We start from the raw sequence: 23,314 nt of genomic DNA, 5'->3' as shown, positions 1-23,314 counted from the left end.
ATATATATACATATATATATATATATATATATATATACGTATATATATATATATATACACATATATATATATATATATATATATATACGTATATATATACACATATATATATGTATATACATATATATATATATACATATATATATATACACATATATATATATATACATATATATATATACACATATATATATATGTATATACATATATATATATATATATATATATATATATATGTATATATATATACATATACACACACACACACACACACGTTTTATTTTTTTTTTTTGAAGGTGCGACGCTACTTCACGGATTTTCAGTTTTCGCGGGTGGTCTCGGTCCCCATAAACCGCGATAACTGGGGGTTCACTGTATTTCGATTGCTGGCATTATTTTAAACACTTACGGGACCGAAGGTCAATTATTTAATTTAGCAGGTTCATATTTACTGAACATGTTCAACATTGATTGTTAAAGATGTGCTCTCAAAGTCCTTACTTTGTTACGTATGTTTATGATGTATTACTTTGTCACATGCATGCTTATGATGTGCCGCCCCTTTCATCCCTTTTATCCTTTGTAGCCTCAGAATAAAATCACTTCTTCCACACTGTCAGACGAGACAGGTTGTGTGCAGTTATTCCTCTGTCAATACAGAAATTCTGGTTTGCTGATCCTGAAAATAGTTGGACGCGAAACTACTGCTGCGTAGTACCACTCTGCCAACATTGATTAAACAAAAAGCATTTATCAAATGAAAGTAGAAGTACAGTGCATCGATAAGATTGACTGGGATTGTAGTCATGGTGTTTACTGATGCATTTATATGACTTCGTTTAAATGTAAAACCTCAAAATTACACACATAGTATTTTCATGACCCACACTCTCATTCAGAACAAACAAATTCAGTCTGCTCAGGTCAAACTGATGACACCCCAGATAGCACTTCATGGACAAATACGACTAAACACATTCTCCACATAGGCCATAGAAGATACAAACATATCAAGTTGGACCGGGGAGGACGTCACAGGGACGCTATCAAGAACACAAAAAACACAACAATTTGACCTGGGGAAAACGTACACCACGCAATCTGTACACCGACGAGATTACAGGGGAATGTGAGTAGGAGAGACAGAGAGACTGCCGCCTGCCTGAGAAGGTCAGCCTTGGACGTGGAACGTGGGCCGGGGGAGGGGGCAAGGAGGACCGATTCAACCTACATGATCTTTGACAAAGAAAACCTTCTCTAAAATGTGAGGCTGGGCTGAGATCAGCGCAACATTTTTCGATAGTACTCGTCCGAGTACAGTTTCAGATTAAGAAAAAGCCGCCCAGATATCTGTATTTGTACTATTTCCCGAACTCCAGAAATCGAAGAAACTAAAATATCAAAACTCCAATCAGTTGTTGTTGAGTCTTTATTTGGTTCTTTTCTTTTTGAGTACAAAAAACGAACACGCTATGGAGTAAGTTTGGCTTTTAAGATTCATTTACGAAATGTTTCTGATTTTCTCGGTGGCTCAACTCCAACAGTGGATATAAAAATACACTACATCTGTCAGCATAGTTTTGAAACATGATGACATGACATACTAAATTTCTTTAACAACATATAAAAACTGGAATATGTAAAATGTTAAATATTCAGTTCAAATTTTAAACTGAGAAAAAAAACACGGAGTTTATCCCCCACTAATGGTTATTCTTTGGCATTTATTTTCTGGACTGATTTCATTTGGCATAAACAAATGTTCAGCAAACCGGCAAGTAAACGGCAATATTTAAAAATAAAACGGCAATAACCTTGAACGATTGTCCCAAACAACTTAATGTTGTGATGCATATTTTTAACGACAGAAAGTCGTTCTTTACAAAGCAAATGAGAGTAAAACGTGTACAAACCTTCTTCGTTCTCTTCTTTTATTTCACAAAGTTCCTCTTTGTACTTGGGTGTCGTTCTTTCACACATTTTCAAACGTCAATCTCAACAAATCCGCACTTGGTCTCTGCTTGGCGATAACTCGTGTGCTTCTCTTTGTTCGACGAGACGAATGAAAGAGCGACGGTCTTCAAAGTCGCACAGAAAGGACTTCCTGTTCGTCACGAAAGCGGAAGAACAGGACACACCCCACTGTGATATGATTGGCTGCTGGCTGTGTCGAGCACTGTCACCAACTCACCGACAGATGTCGCCATTTGCAATGCAAATCATTGTTATCTTCTAAACATTGGAAAAACGTACGATTTGAACCGTATGCACATGAACAAACATTTTAGTTCCCAAATATGAACTTGAGAGATGTATTGAATTTTATTTTTGTTGCTGGTTTTGTTAAAACATCTGACACCATGTTGTTGGTTGGATAGTATTCCAAATGTATTTCCCTATTTTTAACAGTTGACATGATAAAGTGATACTTTATGTCAACATATTTGCACTTTTTACAGGGTTTTTCGCCAGGTTGTGATGTCACTGTTTTATTACTTAACTGTTATTGTGTTCGAAAATGATTTAGGTATTTCTTTAAGTACTTTAATATTTCATTATTCGTTTCAGTATTCATTAAACTACAATAATTCACTATTAATTTCAAGATTCATTGAACTGCTTTAGGATTAATTTAGTATTCAATGTTTAATCGTGACAGTATTTACTTTTTAAATTTTTGTTTCACCATTTTGTTCAATCTTAATCTTATGGAAAATCATTTAGCAAGCACCAACACAAGGTTTTTAAAGATAAAGATAAAGATGTCCTTTAATAGTCCCACAATGGGTAAATCTGCAGTGTTACAGCAGCAAAGGTATAGATCACAGAGGCGGCGGCGCAATGTAGCCGTTAATGTATAACATTAGCAGCAGACTTTCAGAAAAAGCAAACCTATGCGAATATACACAGTATATACGTAAACACACAAATCCCCATGTGTATATACACACTTATATCCCACAACATTTACAAGTGTCAGGAAACACTCCGAATGTCTGTCTATGGTAAAGGAAATTAATAAAAAATACTGCAATGAGAAGACGACTGCAATGGTAAATGAAGGATTGTATTGTGATTGCTGGCATTATTTTAAACACTTATACAGGACAGAAGGTCAATTATTTAATTTAGCAGGTTCATATTTACGGAATATTTTAAACATTGATGAAACAAGAAGCATTTATCAAATGAAACTAGAAGCACTGGTCACAAGAATGACTGGGATTGTAGGCCTGATGTTTACTGATTAATTATATTATTCTCATATGCTAAATTTATAGTACTTAGTTTAAATGTGTGAACTTTATTGAAATTTTGGGTAGTGAGAACAAATTTGCACACATAGCATTTCCATGACTTGCATTCACATTCACAGCACTTCATGGTCAAATACGCCGAAGCACATTCTCCAAATTGGCTGTAGAGATGCAAACACACCAAATTTGGCACTAGAGGTGTCACATAGACACTATCGCAAAAAATGCATTCCGAAAGACATAACAACTGGAGATCAGAACACATGCATGTACGCATACACTCACACAGACATGGATACATACACCTGCACATAGACGTGCACATAAGATTCCCTTTATTAGTCCCACAATGGGGAAATTCGAGATTCGAACCCTGGCCTCCTGGGGAGACTGGGACTGAACGCGGTGCCTTAGACCACTCGGCCAACCTGGCAGCCTCCTCATACACGCACAGACGCTTGGACATACACACGCACACACCAACAAGATTCCAGAGGAATGCCAGCGGGCAGAGAGACGGAGAGACTGCCTGCCGGAGAAGGCCAGCCTTGGCGTGCCAGTCTTGGGGACCAGACGGGAATCAACTTATCCACACGGTGACTAACCTGGGGAGGACCTTCCCTTGGACGTGGACCCGTGCCGTGGGAGGGAGCGAGGACAACCGATTCAACCTACATTACCCTTGACATAAAAAAACTCCTATAAAAACTGAAGCTGGGATGAAAGCTGGTGCGCATTTTTCGACTGTGCTCGCCCGAGTGGAGTTTCTCGTGAGCTAAAGAAAAAGCTGCCCAGATATCTGTCTTTGTACTATTTCCTGAACTCCAGAAATTGAAGAAACTAAATATCGGAACTCTAATCAGTTGTTGAGTCTTTATTTGACCCTTTTCTTCTTGAGCACAAAAAAACGAACACGCATTGGAGTAAGTTTGGCTTTTAAAGGTTGATTTACTAACTACTTCTCATTTCCACGGTGACCCAACTCCAACAATAACATGACAAATATTTGTCATCTCATTAATATTTGCACAACAGAGTACTGAGTTTCGAGATCCTCACTATAATATTTCTCCTAATTATATTTCTTATTCATTTAGCTTAGTTAAGGGATATTTTATTGACAATCTAACATCAACAAACAAAGACAGAAAAAATTGGTGGTGGGGTGGCGCGAATCTTTTTCTTCTTGGTAGGGGCGGGCGTGAAATAACTGAGAATTACTGCTAGTATATGCAGACATTATATCCATACAATCTTGCAGCCCGAGTGAACCACAGCATTGTTGCAAGTTCGGTCGGAGAAACGGAAACGTCCCACTACTGTTCCAGCAGCGGCTTCTCGGGAAATTCATTCATAGCTTATCAGCCCATCTTTCCACCCAGCGAATGGCAGTATCGGTGGCATCTCGTAGGTCTTCTTCTGAGCACCTTGGGCCTGCTGGGCAGTGTCGAAGCAGATGGTCGAGGGTTTGGATGGCTTCGCCACACTCGCATCTTGCTGAGTCGGCGAATCCCCATCGGTGCAGGTTGTCTCCCGTCTTGGCAACCTGAGAGCGCGCTCGATTGAGCGCGACCCAATGTTTCCTTGGTAGGTCTGAACCACGGGGTAGGTGTTCAGAAGGGCTAGGTACACTGATGTTCTGGTACTCGTAGCTCTCCTGCCACCTCTCGGGAAATAGGCGGAAGTGACGTCGAAGCTGACTCGCGAATGTGGCGTTAATTTAGTTATTTTGTTAATTTTTTTTATCAACCGAATTAAAATATTATATAAAATAAATATTAAAATAGAACAGCCAGGTGTAAAAAAAAACCCCACTGAGGCAAATAAATATATTTGGACAATACGCGCTTAAAGCGTGACGTCATAAGCAAGCGCGCAGCTTCCGAAGGACCTCGACCACATCCACCGACCCGTCCACACCGGAACAAAAGCAGTCCACCGCTAAATTCTTCTGATTTAGTGTGGAACTGACTGTCATTTTCTCAAAGGATGTCCAGTGCTACTCTAAAGGACTACGACATAATTCATTAAGTCTTTGTGTCCCGATAACCTTATCTTCGTGCCTTGATGCTTTTCGGCGTAGTTAGCTTAGCTTGTTAGCTAGCTAGCCGCTAACAAAAAGAGGCACATGACTCATCGTCAAGCAGAGATCAAGTGCGGATTTTTGGGAATTATCATTTGAAAATGTGTGAAAGAACGACACCCAAGTACAAAGAGGAACTTTGTGGAATAAAAGAAGAGAACGAACAACATCTTCAACTGCTGGACGAAGTTTGCAAGCAGCCTCGAGTTGTGCCACTCAAAGCAGGTTTGTACACGTTTTACTCTCATTTGCTTTGTAAAGAACGACTTTCTATCGTTAAAAATATGCATCACAACATTAAGTTGTTTGGGGAAATGCGTCCAATGTTAATTGCCGTTTTATTTTTAAATATTGCCTTTTACTTGCAGGTCTGCTGAACATTTGTTTTTGCCAAATGAAATCAGTGCAGAAAATATATGCCAAAGAATAACCAATAGTGGGGGGTGAACTCCATGTTTTTTTTTTTTTTATAAAATTTGAACTGATTGTTTAACATTTTACGTTTTCTGATATTTATATCTTGTTCAAGCAATTCCTTCCGGAAGGAATTCTGCCGGACTCTAAAAAATGTGCACACTGCGGCGAAAACATCAATGGCGGTTGATCAATTTTAGTGGATAAAACACAAAATATTAAGTTTTTTTTTTAAATCAAGCACGTAATGGTCTTATTTATTTATTAACTTTGTACTGGCTTCGTCGGGTGAGAGTCAATAAACCTCCGGTGGATCTGCACTGTTTTGTGCAAATGTGCATAGTTTCACCTCATCCAAACATTTAAAATACATTTAATGCATTCACCCAGGGTTGCACGGATCTCATCAGTGAACAAGCGCATGCTGCAAGGAATGCATCTGCATCTTTGGCTTACTTTGGGCTTAAAAAGGGAGTACGCCACAACCCCCTTTTCTACCAACAAGCCCAGGAACATTTAGTTCCTGGTCATAAAGTTCCTGTGGCCCAGGTGGTTTGCATCTCCCCCGCAACTCATAGTTCCTGGATGGCCGAGTGGTCTAAGGCGCCGCGTTCAGGACCCAGTCTCCCCAGGAGGCCTGGGTTCGAATCTCGAATTTCCCCATTGTGGGACTAATAAAGGCAATATTATTATATTATTATTATTATTATTATTATTATTAATTTATGCAAATGACAATGTTGTGTTACTTTGTTACTCATTACTGACACTCTATGGCTGTTAAGCATCGTTGCAGTTCTAAAATAATTCAGTGAACTCTTCAAATATTATGGTGGATCTTAGTCTAATTTGAATACATATTGGATAACTTTAAAATATACAGTCATTATTCAAATATGTCAACATGAAAGTCACAGTGAAAGTGTTGTTGCTTAATGCTTATGTGTAAGAACTTTTACTCTTCAAATGTAATTTTGTTTTAAAATTTATTTCAAAACAGAAATTTTATAAAAAATAAAAAGGGGAATGTTGGAATGTACTTGCAGGCTAAATGTCATTTTGGGCAAAAAAAAAACCCCAAACGTAAATCATGCAATAAATCGCGACTCTGATTCCAGGGCCCCTTTAATTCTTTTAGGGATCCAGATTATAATGGAAGCAAAAAGTACCCACGATGAAACTATCTATAAATGCAAAATGAAATACTTGTAAACATATTTCGCTTGAAGGATTCCTATTTTGTCAATGACATTATGTTGCGGTGTCCCCCATTAATAAGTTAGGGTCCCACAACAGGTGTTCCATCAGACGCACACAATAGCCTGTGTGTGCTAACTTCAGCTCGCTTCCAGAAACGTCTGTGACTATGTCAGGAATTAAATCGAGCATCAGCCGCAACGTGCTTCCTTTTTAAATGCTCGTTTATCACTGTTGTGCTGCTATAGGGAGGTTTACATTGTAGGACGTAATTTTGTGAAATGCCCCCATGGTCCGGTCCAAGTTGGGGTTGCACGCATTGCTCCGTGTGCAGCAGGCATAAGTCAAGGTAGCACGGTAGAAACAACATAAGACAAAGTCGCCACATGAGGTTTGACTCGACCAAATTAAATGTGTGTTTGTCTTTTTGTGTCCTGCAGACGTCTGTGAAAACGATCTCCGTTCTGTGAAAGAGGAGCCAGACTTGACTCATATCAAAAAGGAGGAGGAGGAGATCAACAAGTCACCACTGAACGTTGTCCCTATAAAGACTGAAGATGAAAACAAGGATGAGAGTGAGGACAACAGAGGGGCGGAACCTCCAAGCGGCAGCTCAAGTCATCACGTGACAACAGAAGGTGATGAAGACCACTGGGGACCATCACAAGCACAAAATGAGGACACATTATCAGGCGCTTGTGACGATGATGATGATAATGAGCAAACTATAGGTGAAATGGCACGTCACACAGACTCATTATCTTCAAAGTTGTCTTTAAAACTGCACAAAAAATTACACAGTGGAGAAAAAACATTTTCCTGCTCAGTTTGTGGCAAGAGTTTCTCTCAAAAGTCAAGTTTAAAAACGCACACAAGAACACACACTGGAGAAAAACCTTTTTCTTGCTCAGTTTGTGGCAAGAGTTTCTCTCAAAAGTCGCATTTAACAAACCACACAAGAACACACAGTGGAGAAAAACCTTTTTCTTGCTTGGTTTGTGGAAGATACTTCTCTAGAAAGGCTAATTTACAAATTCACACAAAAACACACTGTGGTGAAAAACCTTTTTCATGCTCAGTTTGTGGCAAAAGCTTCTCTGATATGTCATGTTTGACAAGCCACACAAGAAAGCACAATGGAGAAAAACCTTTATCCTGCTCAGTTTGTGGTAAAAGCTTCTCTGGAAAGTCACATTTACGAATCCACACAAGAAAACACACTGGAGAAAACCCTTTTTCTTGCTCAGTTTGTGGTAAAAGCTTCTCTCAAAACTCAACGTTAACAAGCCACACAAGAACACACAATGGAGAAAAACCTTTTTCCTGCTCAGTTTGTGGTAAAAGCTTCTCCCAAAATTCTCATTTAACAAGGCACGCAAGAACACACAGTGGAGAAAAACCTTTTTCCTGCTCGGTTTGCGGTAAATCTTTCTCTGTAAAGTCAAATTTACGAATCCACACAAGAACGCACAGTGGAGACAAGACATTCAGTTGCAGCGTTTGTGCTAAAAAATTCGCCACTAAACAGAGTGCTGAGAAACACGATTGTGCTGGTGAGAATTGCAGCGATCTGAAGCTTTAAAAAAGGCCAAAAAAACTGAAGGAACCAACTCTTTGTGGTTTTGTGATTTTGAATAAAATATAATAAATTGAAATTTGCAAAGCTTTTTTATTGACACGAAGCCAATGTGATCATTGCCAGAAGAACCATTGTGTCTGAGTGATGATGATTTTTTTTGTTTTTATACTACACCCTGAACTGGTCACCAGCCAGTCACAGGGCAGACTTAGACACCGTCACTGAGTGGGAACTGAATCCATGTTGCCTGCACACAACTCGGGCAAGTGTACCACTACACCATCAGTGGCTTTATATCAAACATAAATAAAATTAATTGCCTTTGCTTGGAAGAACATTTGTTAACATTATGCTTTTCAGTTGTCTTTTAAATCGTACCTAATGGAAAAGGTGTGAGAAGAAACGGTGCTTATGAAATCGGTGCCTTCCACGATCATCAATAAAATCACTTGTTCCACTTGCTCAACTGGCCTTCATTACGCTGTGAAAAGGTGAAAAACTGAACTAGAAGTTGAACTTTAAATAGAACAAGAAAGATAAATGCAAGTAGTCTAAGTTTCTCTCAAAGATTTTGGAATGTCAAGAGTGTAGCTACACCGGTCCAGCGAAAAGGCCACGATTCAGACTGATGTCCAGATTTTCTTTTTTTATTTCTCTTCCTTTGATGGCTTTAGGAAATCACGTGACACAGTGAAAACTACAAATACATACACGCCGAATGAGTCCTTGAGGCCAATGCAAACAATGTACATTAATAAACAAAGTAAAAATGAAGAAAGGCACAAATATCGTGTGCGCCTCCTGAACACAATGTATTTATCGCTCTGCTGTTACACGGTCCGTTCCTGCTTTCGTAAATCTTCCCGCTTCTTTTTTTTCGTCACCACGGAGGAGAGGATCCGCATTACGCAGTTCGTTGCTGCGCGTCTGAATTGCAAAAGTGAATCACCGTAATTTAATGAATACTGAAATGAATAATTAAATATTTAAGTACCTAAATAAATACCGAAATATTTTTTAACACTCTAACATTTACATAATAAAACAACGACATATTTCAATTTAAAATTCACAACCACATACAGAGTTAATTACATTCATAATAAATATAGAACGAATTTTGAAAGATAAAAAATAATTAATGAAATTTTAAGTATTGATTAATGCAATAAATAAATAAAATAATTGCACACATATTTAAATGAACAAATATGTTGACAAATATTCAAGATTTAAATAAAAATAATTAAAAAAATATTGAAATAATTTTTATGGATTAAAAAAATTGAATAAATATTGTAGTATTACATAAGCAAGCTTAAATAATTCCATGAAAATCGAATTAAATGCTGATAGAGGTAAAGAATAGTAAAAGAAAAAAATACTTAAATAGTGACGTGCAAATAAATGAAAAACAACAGACAAATCCCTAATGAAAAATACAATTTATCAACATTTGACAAACGACAATGTGAAATGTTGATCTGAGAAATTTCTTTCTTGCGTATTCATATTCTTAAAGAACCTTAATTATTTTTTTCTTTTACTTTTTTAGTTACTTAAGAGCTCAATCCATGTGAAATATCCCCTTGGGAGATAATAAAATATCTCATGCAAAAAATAAAGAGCGACTAATTGTTTTTGAGGACAATCAAGGCACCATCGCACTGGCGAAAAAGCCTGTAAAAAGGCAAAGGTGCAAATATGTTGACATTAAGAAAAACTTTATCACGTCAGCTCCGGCACCCTCCCGCGACCCAGTACAGGAAAAGCGGTGTGGATAATGACATGGCATGACATTTGGAATACTGTCCAACCGACAACATGGTGGCAGATGTTTCAACAAAACCAGCAACAAAAGTTAAGTTTAATTCATCTGTCAAGTTCATGTTTGGGAACTAAAATGTTTGTTCATTTGCATACGGTTTAAATCTTAAGTTTTTCCGATGTTTAGAAGAATATAACAATGATTTGCATCGCAAATGGTGACATCTGTCGGTGAGTTGATGACAGTGCCCCACACGGCCAGCAGCCAATGTTGTCACAGCGGGGGGTGTCCTGTTCTTCCGCTTTCGTGCCGAACAGACTGCCGTTTTCAAGCAGGGGATCCATTCAGCGCTACTTTAAAAAACGACGCAATCTTTCATTCGTCTCGTCTAACAAATAGATGCACAGAGATCAAGTGCGGATTTGTTGAGATTGTCAGGGGAGGGATTTCACTGGTCACCACACCATAGAGTCATGGTTTCAAATCAAAACCAAAAATATCTCTGAACATCTTACAAGCAAACAATGAAACAAAGAAATAAAATTATCACAAAACATGCATCTCTCATGCCATTCATATCCTCATAAGAAATAAAAAGAACACAAAAACAGTACTGATGCATTCCGGGAGCCTCAGCCAATCAGATGGCTGGTTAGAGAAATGTGAGTGGTGTGCTTTGGGCAGTGTGTTTTCATTTATTTTTTTGCAGTCTGTTGTCTAAACCTGTGATGTATCTTGCTTGCAATAACATGAATGATAAGACAGACTACAACATCGTGGACAGCTGCCATTTTGTCCAGCTTTCTCCTGCACCATCAGCCAAAGAACGTATTCACATAATATATATGTCACAGTCAATTTGAAGCAAAGATGTCTCAGATTTTGGCTGGCAGGGTGTGCTAACATGCACTCTGAAATACCTCAAGGGGAACATGCCCGATGGTCGAGTGAGTTGCTCAGTCCATATAATAGGCGTGTCGCATTACAAGGAGACTCGTTTGTTTTGGGGAAGATTTAGGACTTTAAAGTGCGGCTGATGGTCGCCAAAATACGATACCCACGATGAAACTATCTCTAAATGCAAAAAGAAATACTTGTATTTCACTTGAAGGATTTCTATTCTATCAATGACATTATGTTGCGATGGCCCCCAGTGGCCCCCATTAATAAGTTAGGGTCCCACAACAGGTGTTCCATCAGACGCACACAATAGCCTGTGTGTGCTAACTTCAGCTCGCTTCCAGAAACGTCTGTGACTATGTCAGGAATGAAATCGGGCATCAAGCCGCAAACGTGCTTCCTTTTTAAATACTCGTTTATCACTGTTGTGCTGCTAGGAAAGGGAGGTTTACATCGTAGGACGTAATTTTGTGAAATGCCCCCATGGTCTGGTCCAAATCGGGGTCGCACACATTGCACCGTGTGCGGCAGGAACAAGTCAAGGTAGCACGGTGGAAACAATATAAGACAAAGTCGCCGCATGAGCTTTGACTTGACCAAACAAAATGTGTGTTTGTCTTTTTGTGTCCTGCAGACGTCTGTGAAAACAATCTCCGTTCTGTGAAAGTGGAGCCAGACTTGACTCACATCAAAAAGGAGGAGGAGGAGGAGATCAATAAGTCACCAGTGAACATTCTCCCCATAAAGACTGAAGATGAGAATGAGGACAAAAGAGGGGCGGAGCCTACAAGCAGCAGGTCAAGTCATCACGTGACAAAAGAAGTTGATGAAGACCACTGGGGGCCATCACAAGCACATAATAAGGACACATCATCAGACGCTCATGACGATGATGATGATGGGCAAGCTAAAGGTGAAAGGGCATGTCACACTGACTCATTCACTTCAAATCTGTTTTTAAAAGGGCACAGAAAAACACACAGTGGTGAAAAACCTTTTTCTTGCTCATTTTGTGGGAAATGCTTCTCTCAAAAGTCTAATTTAGTAAGGCACACAAGAACGCACAGTGGAGAAAAACCTTTTTCTTGCTCAGTGTGTGGCAAAAGCTTCTCTCAAAAGTTTCATTTAACAATCCACACAAGAATGCACAGTGGAGAAAAACCTTTTTCTTGCTCAGTTTGTGGCAAGAGTTTCTCTCAAAAGGGCCATTTAACAACCCACACAAGAACACACAGTGGAGAAAAACCCTTTTCCTGCTCAGTTTGTGGAAAATGCTTCCCTCAAAAGGCAAGGTTAATAGCACACACAAGAACACACAGTGGTGAAAAACCTTTTTCTTGCTCAGTTTGTGGTAAAAGCTTCTCCCAAAATTCTCATTTAACAAGGCACGCAAGAACACACAGTGGAGAAAAACCTTTTTCTGCTCAGTTTGGAGGAAAAGTTTCTCTCAAAAGTCACGATTAACAGAACACACAAGAATACACACTGCAAAAAACCCTTTTCCTGCTCAGTTTGTGGAAAGAGTTTCTATCGTAAGTCGCATTTAACGAGCCACACAAGAACACACAATGGAGACAAGCCATTCAGTTGCAGCGTTTGTGCTAAAAAATTATTTTCTAAAAAGGGTGCTGAGAGACACAATTGTGCTGGTGAGAATTTCAGCGATCCTTGAAGCTTAAAAAAAGACAACAAAAAACTGAAGGAACTGACTCTTTGTGGTAAGATGTAAATGTGATTTTGAATAAAATATGATAAATTGAATTTTGCAAAGCTTTTTTATTGACACTAAGCCAATGTGATCAGTGCCAGAAGAACCAACGTGTCTGAGTGATAATTGTTTTTTTTGTTTGTTTTCATATCAAACATTATCACTGAAATTAATTACCTTTGCCTAGAACAACATTTGTTAACATTATGCTTTTCAGTTGTCTTTTTAATCGTAGTTAATGGAAAAGGTGTGAGAAGAAACTGTGCTGATGAAATCGGTGCCTCCCACAATCATCAATAAAATCACTTGTTCCACTTGCTCAAGTTGCCTTCATTATCCATCCATCCATCCATTATCTGCCGCTTATCCGGGGTCGGGTCGCGGTGCAGCAGGGAAGCCCAGACTTCCCGCTCCCCAGCCACATCTTCCAGCTCTGCCGGAGGGATGCCCAGGCGTTCCCAGACCAGCCGGAGACGTAGTCTCTCCACCGTGTCCTGGGTCGTCCTCTGGGCCTCCTGCCGGTGGGACATGCCCGGAACACCTCACCAGGGAGGCACCCAGGAGGCATCCTAAACAGATGCCCGAGCCACCTCATCTGGCTCCTCTCTATGTGGAGGAACAGCGGCTCGACACTGAGTCCCTCCCGGATGGCCGAGCTTCTCACCCTATCTCTAAGGTAGAGCCCAGACACCCTGCGGAGGAAACTCGTTCCGGCCGCTTGTATCCGAGATCTTGTTTTTTCGGTCGCGACCCACAGCTCGTGACCATAGGTGAGGGTAGGAACGAAGATCGACCGGTTAATCGAGAGCTTCGCCTTTTGGCTCAGCTCCCTCTTCACCACGACAGACCGATACAGCGTCCGCATCACAGCGGAGGCTGCACCCATCCGCCTGTCGATCTCTCGCTCCATCCTCCCCTCACTCGTAAACAAGACCCCAAGATACTTAAACTCCTCCACTTGGGGCAGGATCTCCTCCCCAACCTGGAGAGGGCATTACACCCTTTTCCGACTGAGAACCATGGTCTCAGATTTAGAGGCGCTGATCTTCATCCCAACCGCTTCACTCTCAGCTGCGAACCGCTCCAATGAAAGTCGGAGATCACGCCTTGACGAAGCCAACAGTACCACATATTCTGCAAAAAGCAGAGAGGAAATACTGCGGTCACCAAACCGAATCCCCTCATCGCCTCGACTGCGCCTAGAAATTCTGTCCATAAAAGTTATGAACCGAATCTGTGACATAGGGCAGCCTTGGCGGAGTCCAACCCTCACTGGAAACGAATCCGACTTACTGCCGGCAATGCGGACCAAACTCTGACATCGGTGGTACAAGGACCCAACTGCCCATATCAAGGGGCTCGGTACCCCGTACTCCCGAAGCACGCTCCACAGAACTCCCCGTGGGACACGGTTGAACGCCTTCTCCAAGTCCACAAAACACATGTAGACTGGCTGGGCGCACTCCCATGAACCCTCAAGGACCGTGTAGAGAGTGTAGAGCTGGTCCACTGTTCCACGGCCAGGACGAAAACCGCACTGCTCCTCTCGGATCTGAGATTCAACCTCCCGACAGACCCTCCTCTCCCCTGAGTAGACCTTACCAGGGAGGCTGAGAAGTGTGATTCCTCTATAATTGGAACACACCCTCCGGTCCCCCTTCTTAAAAAGGGGGACCACCACCCCGGTCTGCCAATCCAGAGGCACTGTCCGCGATGTCCATGCAATGTTGTAGAGGCGTGTCAACCATGACAGCCCCACAACATCCAGAGCCCTAAGAAACTCCGGGCGGATCTCATCCACCCCCGGGGCCTTTCCACCGAGGAGCTTGTTAACCACCTCGGTTACTTCAGCCCCTGAGATAGATGAGTCCACCACGGAGTCCTCAGGCTCTGCTTCCGCAATGGAAGGCATGTCGGTACAATTGAGGAGGTCTTCGAAGTATTCTCCCCACCGACTCACAACGTCCCGAGTCGAGGTCAGCAGCACCCCATCTCCACTATAAATAGTGTTGATGGTGCACTGCTTCCCTCTCCTGAGACGACGGATGGTGGACCAGAATTTCTTCGAAGCCGTCTGGAAGTCGTTTTCCATGGCCTCACCGAACTCCTCCCACGCCCGAAGCTGTATTTCGCTTGGCCAGTCGGTACCTGTCAGCTGCCTCCGGAGTCCACAGGCCAGAAAGGCCCGATAGGACTCTTTCTTCAGCCTGACAGCATCCCTTACCGCCGGTGTCCACCAGCGCGTTCGGGGGTTGCCGCCATGACAGGCACTGACCACCTTATGTCCACAGCTTCCATCGGCTGCCTCAACAATGGAGGCACGAAACATGGTCCACTCAGACTCAATGTCCCCCGCCTCCGCCGGTACGTTGTCAAAGTTCTGGTGGGAGTTGAAACTCTTTCTGACAGGGGATTCTGCCAAGCCTTCCCAGGAGACCCTCACAATACCCTTGGGTCTGCCGGGTCGGACCGGCATCGTACCCCAACCTCGGAGCCAACTCACCACCAGGTGGTGATCAGTTGACAGCTCCGCCCCTCTCTTCACCCGAGTGTCCAAAACATGCGGCCGCAAATCCGTTGACACGACTACAAAGTCGATCATCGAACTGTGGCCTAGGGTGTCCTGGTGCCAAGTGCACATATGGACACCCTTATGCTTGAACATGGTGTTCGTTATCGACAATCCATGACGAGCACAGAAGTCTAGTAACAGAACACCGCTTGGGTTCAGATTGGGGGGGGCCATTCCTTCCAATCACGCCCTTCCAGGTCTCACTGTCGTTACCCACGTGAGCATTGAAGTCCCCTAGCAGAACGAGGGAGTCTCCAGGGGGAACGCTCTCTAGCACACCCTCCAAAGACTCCAAAAAGGGTGGGTACTCTGAACTGCTGTTTGGTGCCTAAGCGCAAACAACAGTCAGCACCCGTCCCCCTACCTTGAGTCGGAGGGAGGCTACCCTCTCGTCTACCAGGGTGAACCCCATTGTACTGGCGCCAAGCCGGGGGGCAATAAGTATGCCCACACCTGCTCGGCGTCTCTCACCTTGGGCAACTCCAGAGTGGAAGAGTGTCCAACCCCTCTCAAGAGGACTGGTTCCAGAGCCTAAGCTGTGTGTGGAGGTGAGCCCGACTATATCTAGTCGGAATTTCTCTGCCTCGCACACCAGCTCAGGCTCCTTCCCCGCCAGAGAGGTGACATTCCATGTCCCAAGAGCCAGTTTCTGTAGCCGGGGATCCGAGCGCCAAGGTCCCTGCCTCTTGCTGCCGCCCGACTCACACTGCACCCGACCCCTTTGGCCCCTCCCACAAGTGGTGAGCCCATGGGAAGGGGGACCCACGTTGCCTTTTTGGGCTGTGCCCGGCCGAGCCCCATGGGTGTAGGCCCGGCCACCAGGCGCTCGCCGACGAGCCCCATCTCCAGGCCTGGCTCCAGAGGGGGGCCCCGGTGACCCGCGTCCGGGCAAGGGAGAACGTGGTCCAATTATTTTAAACTTCATAAGGGGTTTTGGTGAGCCGTGCTTTGTCTGGACCCTCACCGAGGACCTGTTTGCCATGGGTGACCCTACCAGGGGCAAAAGCCCCCGACAACTTAGCTCCTAGGATCATTGGGACACGCAAACCCCTCCACCACAATAAGGTGACGGCTCGCGGGGGGCATTTGTAAAATAAGATGAGGGATTAAGTTAGTGAGCTTTTATGGGAGACAGGGCGAGACGCGAATGGATTGAAGCTTCCGCCAGTCACCCGTCCAATAGTGTCACCACCACACAGCTGTGCCGGGTGGCCGTCCTCGAGGGCGTGCGCCTCCCAGTTACTGACATCATGCAGAACAGTCCGTCATTGAGAAACTGCTAATCAGTATGAGTAGAACCCCCGTTTTTGCATTGATGAAATAAAATATTGTATTGGATGTAGAAAAAGCATGGGACGAAATGGCCCGGAGCTCTTGTACATGAGACCTCCGTCGCATGGGAGGCGGGCGTACGTAGCAGTAAAGCCGCTAACAAGCACCCTCTGTGGACACGCCCCCACCGCGGCCAAGCACCCATCGGGACAAAACGGCCAGTAGCAGCAAGGGAAGTGGGCGTACGTAGCAGTGAGGCCGCTAACAAGCACCCTCCGCGGACACGCACTGGACGAAACGGCTCGTAGCACCAGAATTTTTCCGTCTCAATGGAGGCCGGCGTGCGTTGTACATTTTAAAATAAAACAAATTGAAATTCTGCCATTTTCCCTGTTTTCATTTCAAATTCCTCATTACTGCTCTGTTTATACAGATATTGGTTTGCTGTTTAATTTGCGTATTTAACAACAGGCTTGTTTTCAGGCAGCTAATGGGTCCTTGTATTTAATTAATTTATGTCGGGCATATTGTTCGACAGCTAAGCGGTTCTAAAAGAGACCGAGTCCGTTAGCCGTTAGCTGCGGATGCGCGATTGCTACACTTTTCGTCATCGTGTATGCGCCAGAATGAAAGAGCGTTATTGAGCTCTGTTGAATTGATTGCAGTGCTATTAAAGCTACTTTGTTTTCTATCCCTGTGTCGGTTCACACTCTTTGATTCCAGTGACTGTTTGGATGACGCGCTCCGGTGAAACCCCCCAAATTCACGTACAGCTCTAAAAAAAATAAATAAAAAAATAAATAAAAAAAAAAAAAAAAATATATATATATATATATATATATATATATATATATATTCGAAAACAAAAAAAATGAATTATTACAAAAACAATAAGAGCAGCATGTTAGATTGCAGAAGACCCTTCTTTCGACTGTGTTTTTGAGTCTTCCCGGACGGCGAGCTGTTGTAAAACGCGATTGGACAGTAAACAGCCAATCAGAATCAGCCCGAGTGTCCGACTCCTGATTGGTTAATAATTGTGGCACAGTTTGCATCGTAAGCGTAAAATTGTGTTTTGTACCCAAGAGGAGAGAGAAGCCGGAAGAGTTGCTCTTTTTGTGGAACACCCGTTTTGGATCGGCTCATACTCAAGGACATTTTGGAAGGACTTCAATAAATTTGTCAGTTTATTTCTTTATCAAGACTTTTCTTTAAAGTGGGAAAATGTTGTTGTCTGTTTCTTTTAGAAAAGTGGTGCTGAAGATGCGTTTTTCATAAATTATTTGCTCATATTTAGGGCTAAGTTTTTATTCATAAATGTAAGTTTGGCAATCAGAAACCGACCTTTTTATATTTTCACACTGACATTGTTTTTGATATTAGACTTTGAATTGACTCCACTAACACAAAGGCTCAGAAAAAAAGGCCAGTTGAACAAGTGATTTTATTGATGATTGTGGAAGGCCCCGATTTCATAAGCACCGTTTCTTCTCACACATTTTCCATTAGGTGCGATTAAAAAGACAACTAAAAAGCATAAAGTTAACAAATGTTCCAGGCAGAGGCAATTAATTTAATTGATAATGTTTGATGTAAAAACAAAAAAGATCATCATCACTCAGACACATTGGTTCTTCTGGCACTGATCACATTGGCTTAGTGTCAATAAAAGAGCTGTGCAAAATGAAATTTAGCATATTTTATTCAAAATCACATTTACATCGTACCACGAAGAGTCAGTTCCTTCAGGTTTTTGTCTTTTTTGAAGCTTCAAGGATCGCTGCTTTTCTCACCATCACAATCGTGTCTCTCAGCACCCTTTTTAGAAAAGAATTTTTTAGCACAAACGCTGCAACTGAATGGCTTGTCTCCACTTTGTGTTCTTGTGTGGGTTGTTAAATTTGACTTTACAGAGAAGCATTTTTCACAAACTGAGCATGAAAAGGGTTTTTCTCCACTGTGGATTGTTGTGTTTTATTAAATTTGCCTTTTGAGAGAAGCATTTTCCACAAACTGAGCAAGAAAAAGGCTTTTCTCCACTGTGGATTGTTGTGTTTTATTAAATTTGCCTTTTGAGAGAAACTCTTGCCACAAACTGAGCAGGAAAAAGGTTTTGCTCCACTGTGTGTTCTTGCGTGACTTGTTATATGTTATATGTTGTTGTGTGTTTTAATAAATTTGACTTTCCAGAAAAGCTTTTGCCACAAACTGAGCAGGAAAATGTAACATGAACTTGTTGCCGGTTTTGTTATCTGCCACCATGTTATCTTTTGGACTGCATTGCAAATCTATTTTCCTATTATTCACAGTTGACGTGATTAAGTGCTTCTTAATGTCAACATGTTTGCACCTTTGCCTTTTTACAGACTTTTTCGCCAGTGCTGTGGTGCCTTTTATTGTCCTCAAAAACAATAGGTCGCTCTTTATTTTTTGCATGAGATATTTTTTCTTCCAATGGGATATTTCACGTGGAATGAACTGTTGAGTAACTAAAAAAGGAAAAGAGAAAAAAAACTAAGATTATTTAAGAATATGCAAAAAAGAACGTTGTGGTTTGACAAATGTTGATAAATTATATTTTCCATGTTGTATTTGTTGTTTATTCATTTAATTTTCTACTCACTCCAATATTTAAGTATTTTTTCCTTAACAATTTTTTACCTCAGTATTCAGTATTTAATTCGATTTTCATGTAAATATTTAAACTTGCTTATGTATTACTACAATATGTATTCAAAATTTTTAATATGTAAGAATTCTATAAATATTTTTAAATACTTTCTATTGCAATCTTGAATATTTAGCAACATATTTGTTCATTTAAATATGAGTGCAATTATTTTAATTATTTATTTAATTAATTAATACTTAAAATTTGATTCATTATTTTTTATCTTTGAAAATTTGGACTATTCAATTTGTTGAATATTTAGTAAATGTTTCTATATTTATTATTAATTTAATTCCTCCCCGTGCCTGCGTGGGTTTCCTCCGGGTACTCCGGTTTCCTCCCACATTCCAAAAACATGCATGGCATGCCGATTGAACACTCTAAATTGCCCCTAGGTATGAGTGTGAGCGCAGATGGATGTTCGTCTCTGTGTGCCCTGCAATTGGCTGGCAACCAGTTCAGGGTGTCCCCCGCCTCCTGCCCAAAGATAGCTGGGATAGGCTCCAGCACCCCCCGCGACCCTCGTGAGGAGAAGCGGTATAAATAATGGATGGATGGACGTATATTGTTGTGAATTTTAAATTGAAAATTTTCACTATTATTTAAATGTTAAATTGTCAAAAATATTTCAATGTTTATTTTATTACTTAAATATTTAATTATTCATTTCAATATTCATTAAACTACAGTACTTTTCCAATTCAGACAGCAGCAGCAACAAACTGCGTGATGCGGATCATCCCCTCCGTGGTGACAAATAAACACTGACTCCAGTCACCATCAAGTTGCCAACTCCTGACATTCCAAAACCTTTGAGAGAAACTGAGACGATTTGCGTTTCTCTTTCTGGTTCTTTTTATAGTTCAACTTTTACATCTGTTTTTCACCTTTTCACAGCGTAATGAAGGCCAGTTGAGCAAGTGGAACAAGTGATTTTATTGATGATTGTGGAAGGCACCGATTTCATAAGCACCGTTTCTTCTCACACCTTTTCCATTAAGTACGATTAAAAAGACAACTGAAAAGCATAACGTTAACAAATGTTGTTCCAGGCAAAGGCAATTAATTTCCTTTACAAGTTTGATGTAAACACACAAAAAAATAAATTATCACTCAGACATAATGGTTATTCTGAAACTGATCACATTGGCTTAATGTCAATAAAAAAGCTTTGCAAAATTCAATATATCATATTTTATTCTGAATCACATTTACATCTTACTACAAAGAGTCAGTTCCTTCAGTTTTTGTTTTGGTCGTTTTTTTACGCTTCAAGGATCGTTGCTTTTCTCACCAGCACAATGATGTCTCTCAGCACCATGTTTAGTGAAGATTTTTTTAGCACAAACGCTGCAACTGAATGGCTTGTCTCCATTGTGTGTTCTGGTGTGGCTTTGTAAACTTGACTTTACAGAGAAGCTTTGGCCACAAACTGAGCATGAAAAAGGTTTTTCTCCACTGTGTGTTCTTGTGTGGCTCGTTAAAAGCGACTTACGAGAGAAACTCTTTCCACAAACTGAGCAGGAAAAGGGTTTTTCGCCACCGTGTGTTCTTTTATGATTGGTTAAAGTTGATTTTTGAGTGAAACTTTTCCTACAAACTGAGCAGGAAAAAGGTTTTTCTCCACTATGTGTTCTTGCGTGGCTTGTTAAATTAGACTTTAGAGAGAAACATTTGCTACAAACTGAGCAAGAAAAAGGTTTTTCTCAACTATGTATTGTTGTGTGTTTTATTAAATGCGACTTACGATAGAAACTCTTTCCACAAACTGAGCAGGAAAAAGGGGTTTCTCCACTGTGTGTTCTTGCGTGACTTGTTAAATGTGCCTTTTGAGTGAAACTTTTCCTACAAACTGAGCAGGAAAAATGTTTTTCTCCACTGTGTATTGTTTTGTGTTTTATTAAATATGACTTTAAAGAAAAGCTTTTGCCACAAACTGAGCAAGAAAATGTTTTTTTCTATGTGTTCTTGTGCGGTTTTAAAGTCAACTTTGAAGTTAATGAGTCAGCATCACATGCCCTTTCATCTTTAGTTTGCCCATTATCATCATCATCATTAGTATCATCATCGTCATGAGCGTCTGATAATGTGTCCTCATTATGTGATGGCCCCCAGTGGTCTTCATCATCTTCTGTTGTCACGTGATGACTTGAGCTGTTGTTTGGAGGCTCCGCCCCTCCCTTGTCCTCACTCTCATCCTTGTTTTCATCTTCAGTCTTTATAGGGACAACGTTCACTGGTGACTTGTTGATCTCCTCCTCCTCCTCCTCCTTTTTGATGTGAGTCCAGTCTGGCTCCTCTTTCACAGAACGGAGATTGTTTTCACAGACGTCTGCATGACACAAAAAGACAAATACACATTTGGTTTGGTCAAGTCAAATCTCAGGGGGCGACTTCGACTTATATTGTTTTTACCGTGCTACCTTGACTTGTGCCTGCCGCACACGGAGCAATACGTGCGACCCCAACTTGGACCGGACCATGGGGGCATTTCACAAAATTACGTCCTACGATGTAAACCTCCCTTTTAGCAGCACAACAGTGATAAACGAGCATTTAAAAAGGAAGCACGTTGCGGCCGATGCCCGATTTCATTCCTGACATAGTCACAGACGTTTCTGGAAGCGAGCTGAAGTTAGCACACACAGGCTATTGTGTGCGTCTGATGGAACACCTGTTGCTGGACCCTAACTTATTGATGGGGGCCATCGCAGCATAATGTCATTGATAAAATAGGAATCCTTCAAGTGAAATATGTTTACAAGTATTTCATTTTGCATTAAGAGATAGAACTAAATGTTCCGGGGCTTGTTGGTGGAAAAGGGCATTGTGACGGTCTCCCTTTTTAAGCCCATAGTAAGCCAAAGATGCAGATGCATTCCTTGCAGCATGCGCTTCGTCACTGATGAGATCCGTGCAACCTTGGATGGATGCATTAAATGTATTTTAAATGTTTGGATGAAGTGAAACTATGCGCACGTGCACAAAACAGTGCAGGGCCACCTGAGGTTCATTGACCGAGCCAGTACAAAGTTGATAAATAAGACCAATACGTACTTGATTTTTTTTTAAAAAAAACGTAATCCCTTGTGTTTTATCCACTAAAATTCATCAACCGCCATTGATCTTTTTGCCGCAGTGTGCACAGTTTTTGTCAAAAACGAGACAAGCCTTCATAAATGAATCACCCAGCCAAGATTGTCTTTGTCACTTGCGATGAGCAGTCCGCCAAAGACAAAAGCTTACGCGCTCCTGTGCAGCGTTTTATTGAAGCAGAGCAAAGCATTTTAAATATGCAAACTCATAAAGAATGGAAAAACATGAACACTTTATCACACCCGTCAAGTTGGCAACTCCTGACATTCCAAAACCTTTGAGAGAAACTGAGACGATTTTCGTTTCTCTTTCTGGTTCAACTTCTAATGAAGGCCAGTTGAGCAAGTGGAACAAGTGATTTTAATGATGATTGTGGAAGGCACCGATATCATCAGCACCGTTTCTTCTCACACCCTTTCCATTAGGTACGATTAAAAAGACAACTGAAAAACATAATGTTAAAAAATGTTGTTCCAGGCAAAGGCAATTTTTTCTATTTACATGTTTGATGTAAACACCAAAACAAATCATCGTCACTCAGACACAATGGTTCTTCTGGCACTGATCACATTGGCTTTGTGTCAATAAAAGAGCTTTGCAAAATTCAATACATCATATTTTATTCAAAATCACATTCACATCTTACCACAAAGAGTCAGTTCCTTCAGTTTTTTGTTTTATTTTTTTTAAGCTTCAAGGATCGCTGCTTTTCTCACCAGCACAATTGTGACTCTCCGCATGCTGTTTAGTGGAGAATTTTTTAGCACAAACGCTGCAACTGAATGGCTTGTCTCCAC

The 23,314-nt window shown here is 41.3% G+C and overlaps 2 protein-coding genes across 2 annotated transcripts in view; one reads left to right on the top strand and one right to left on the bottom strand.

Annotated features, from left to right (window-relative positions):
- Positions 1 to 23,314, bottom strand: part of LOC148342459 (uncharacterized) — a 299,864-nt gene that overhangs the window by 10,792 nt on the left and 265,758 nt on the right. The window lies entirely within an intron of this gene.
- Positions 16,829 to 23,314, top strand: part of LOC148342466 (uncharacterized) — a 90,896-nt gene continuing 84,410 nt past the window's right edge. Inside the window, exon 1 of the mRNA XM_088286388.1 lies at positions 16,829 to 16,971. Within this exon, the coding sequence (XP_088142514.1) occupies positions 16,829 to 16,971 (143 nt within the window). The remainder of the gene's footprint in view (positions 16,972 to 23,314) is intronic.

The sequence above is a fragment of the Idiotropiscis lumnitzeri genome, chromosome 2 (assembly GCF_059441095.1).
Source record: "Idiotropiscis lumnitzeri isolate Australia: NSW breed Sydney's pygmy pipehorse chromosome 2, RoL_Ilum_1.0, whole genome shotgun sequence".
In the NCBI taxonomy this organism is placed as follows: Eukaryota; Metazoa; Chordata; class Actinopteri; order Syngnathiformes; family Syngnathidae; genus Idiotropiscis; species Idiotropiscis lumnitzeri.
The sequence above is the reverse complement of the archived record's forward strand: the minus strand, read 5'-3'. Positions and strand labels throughout refer to the sequence as shown.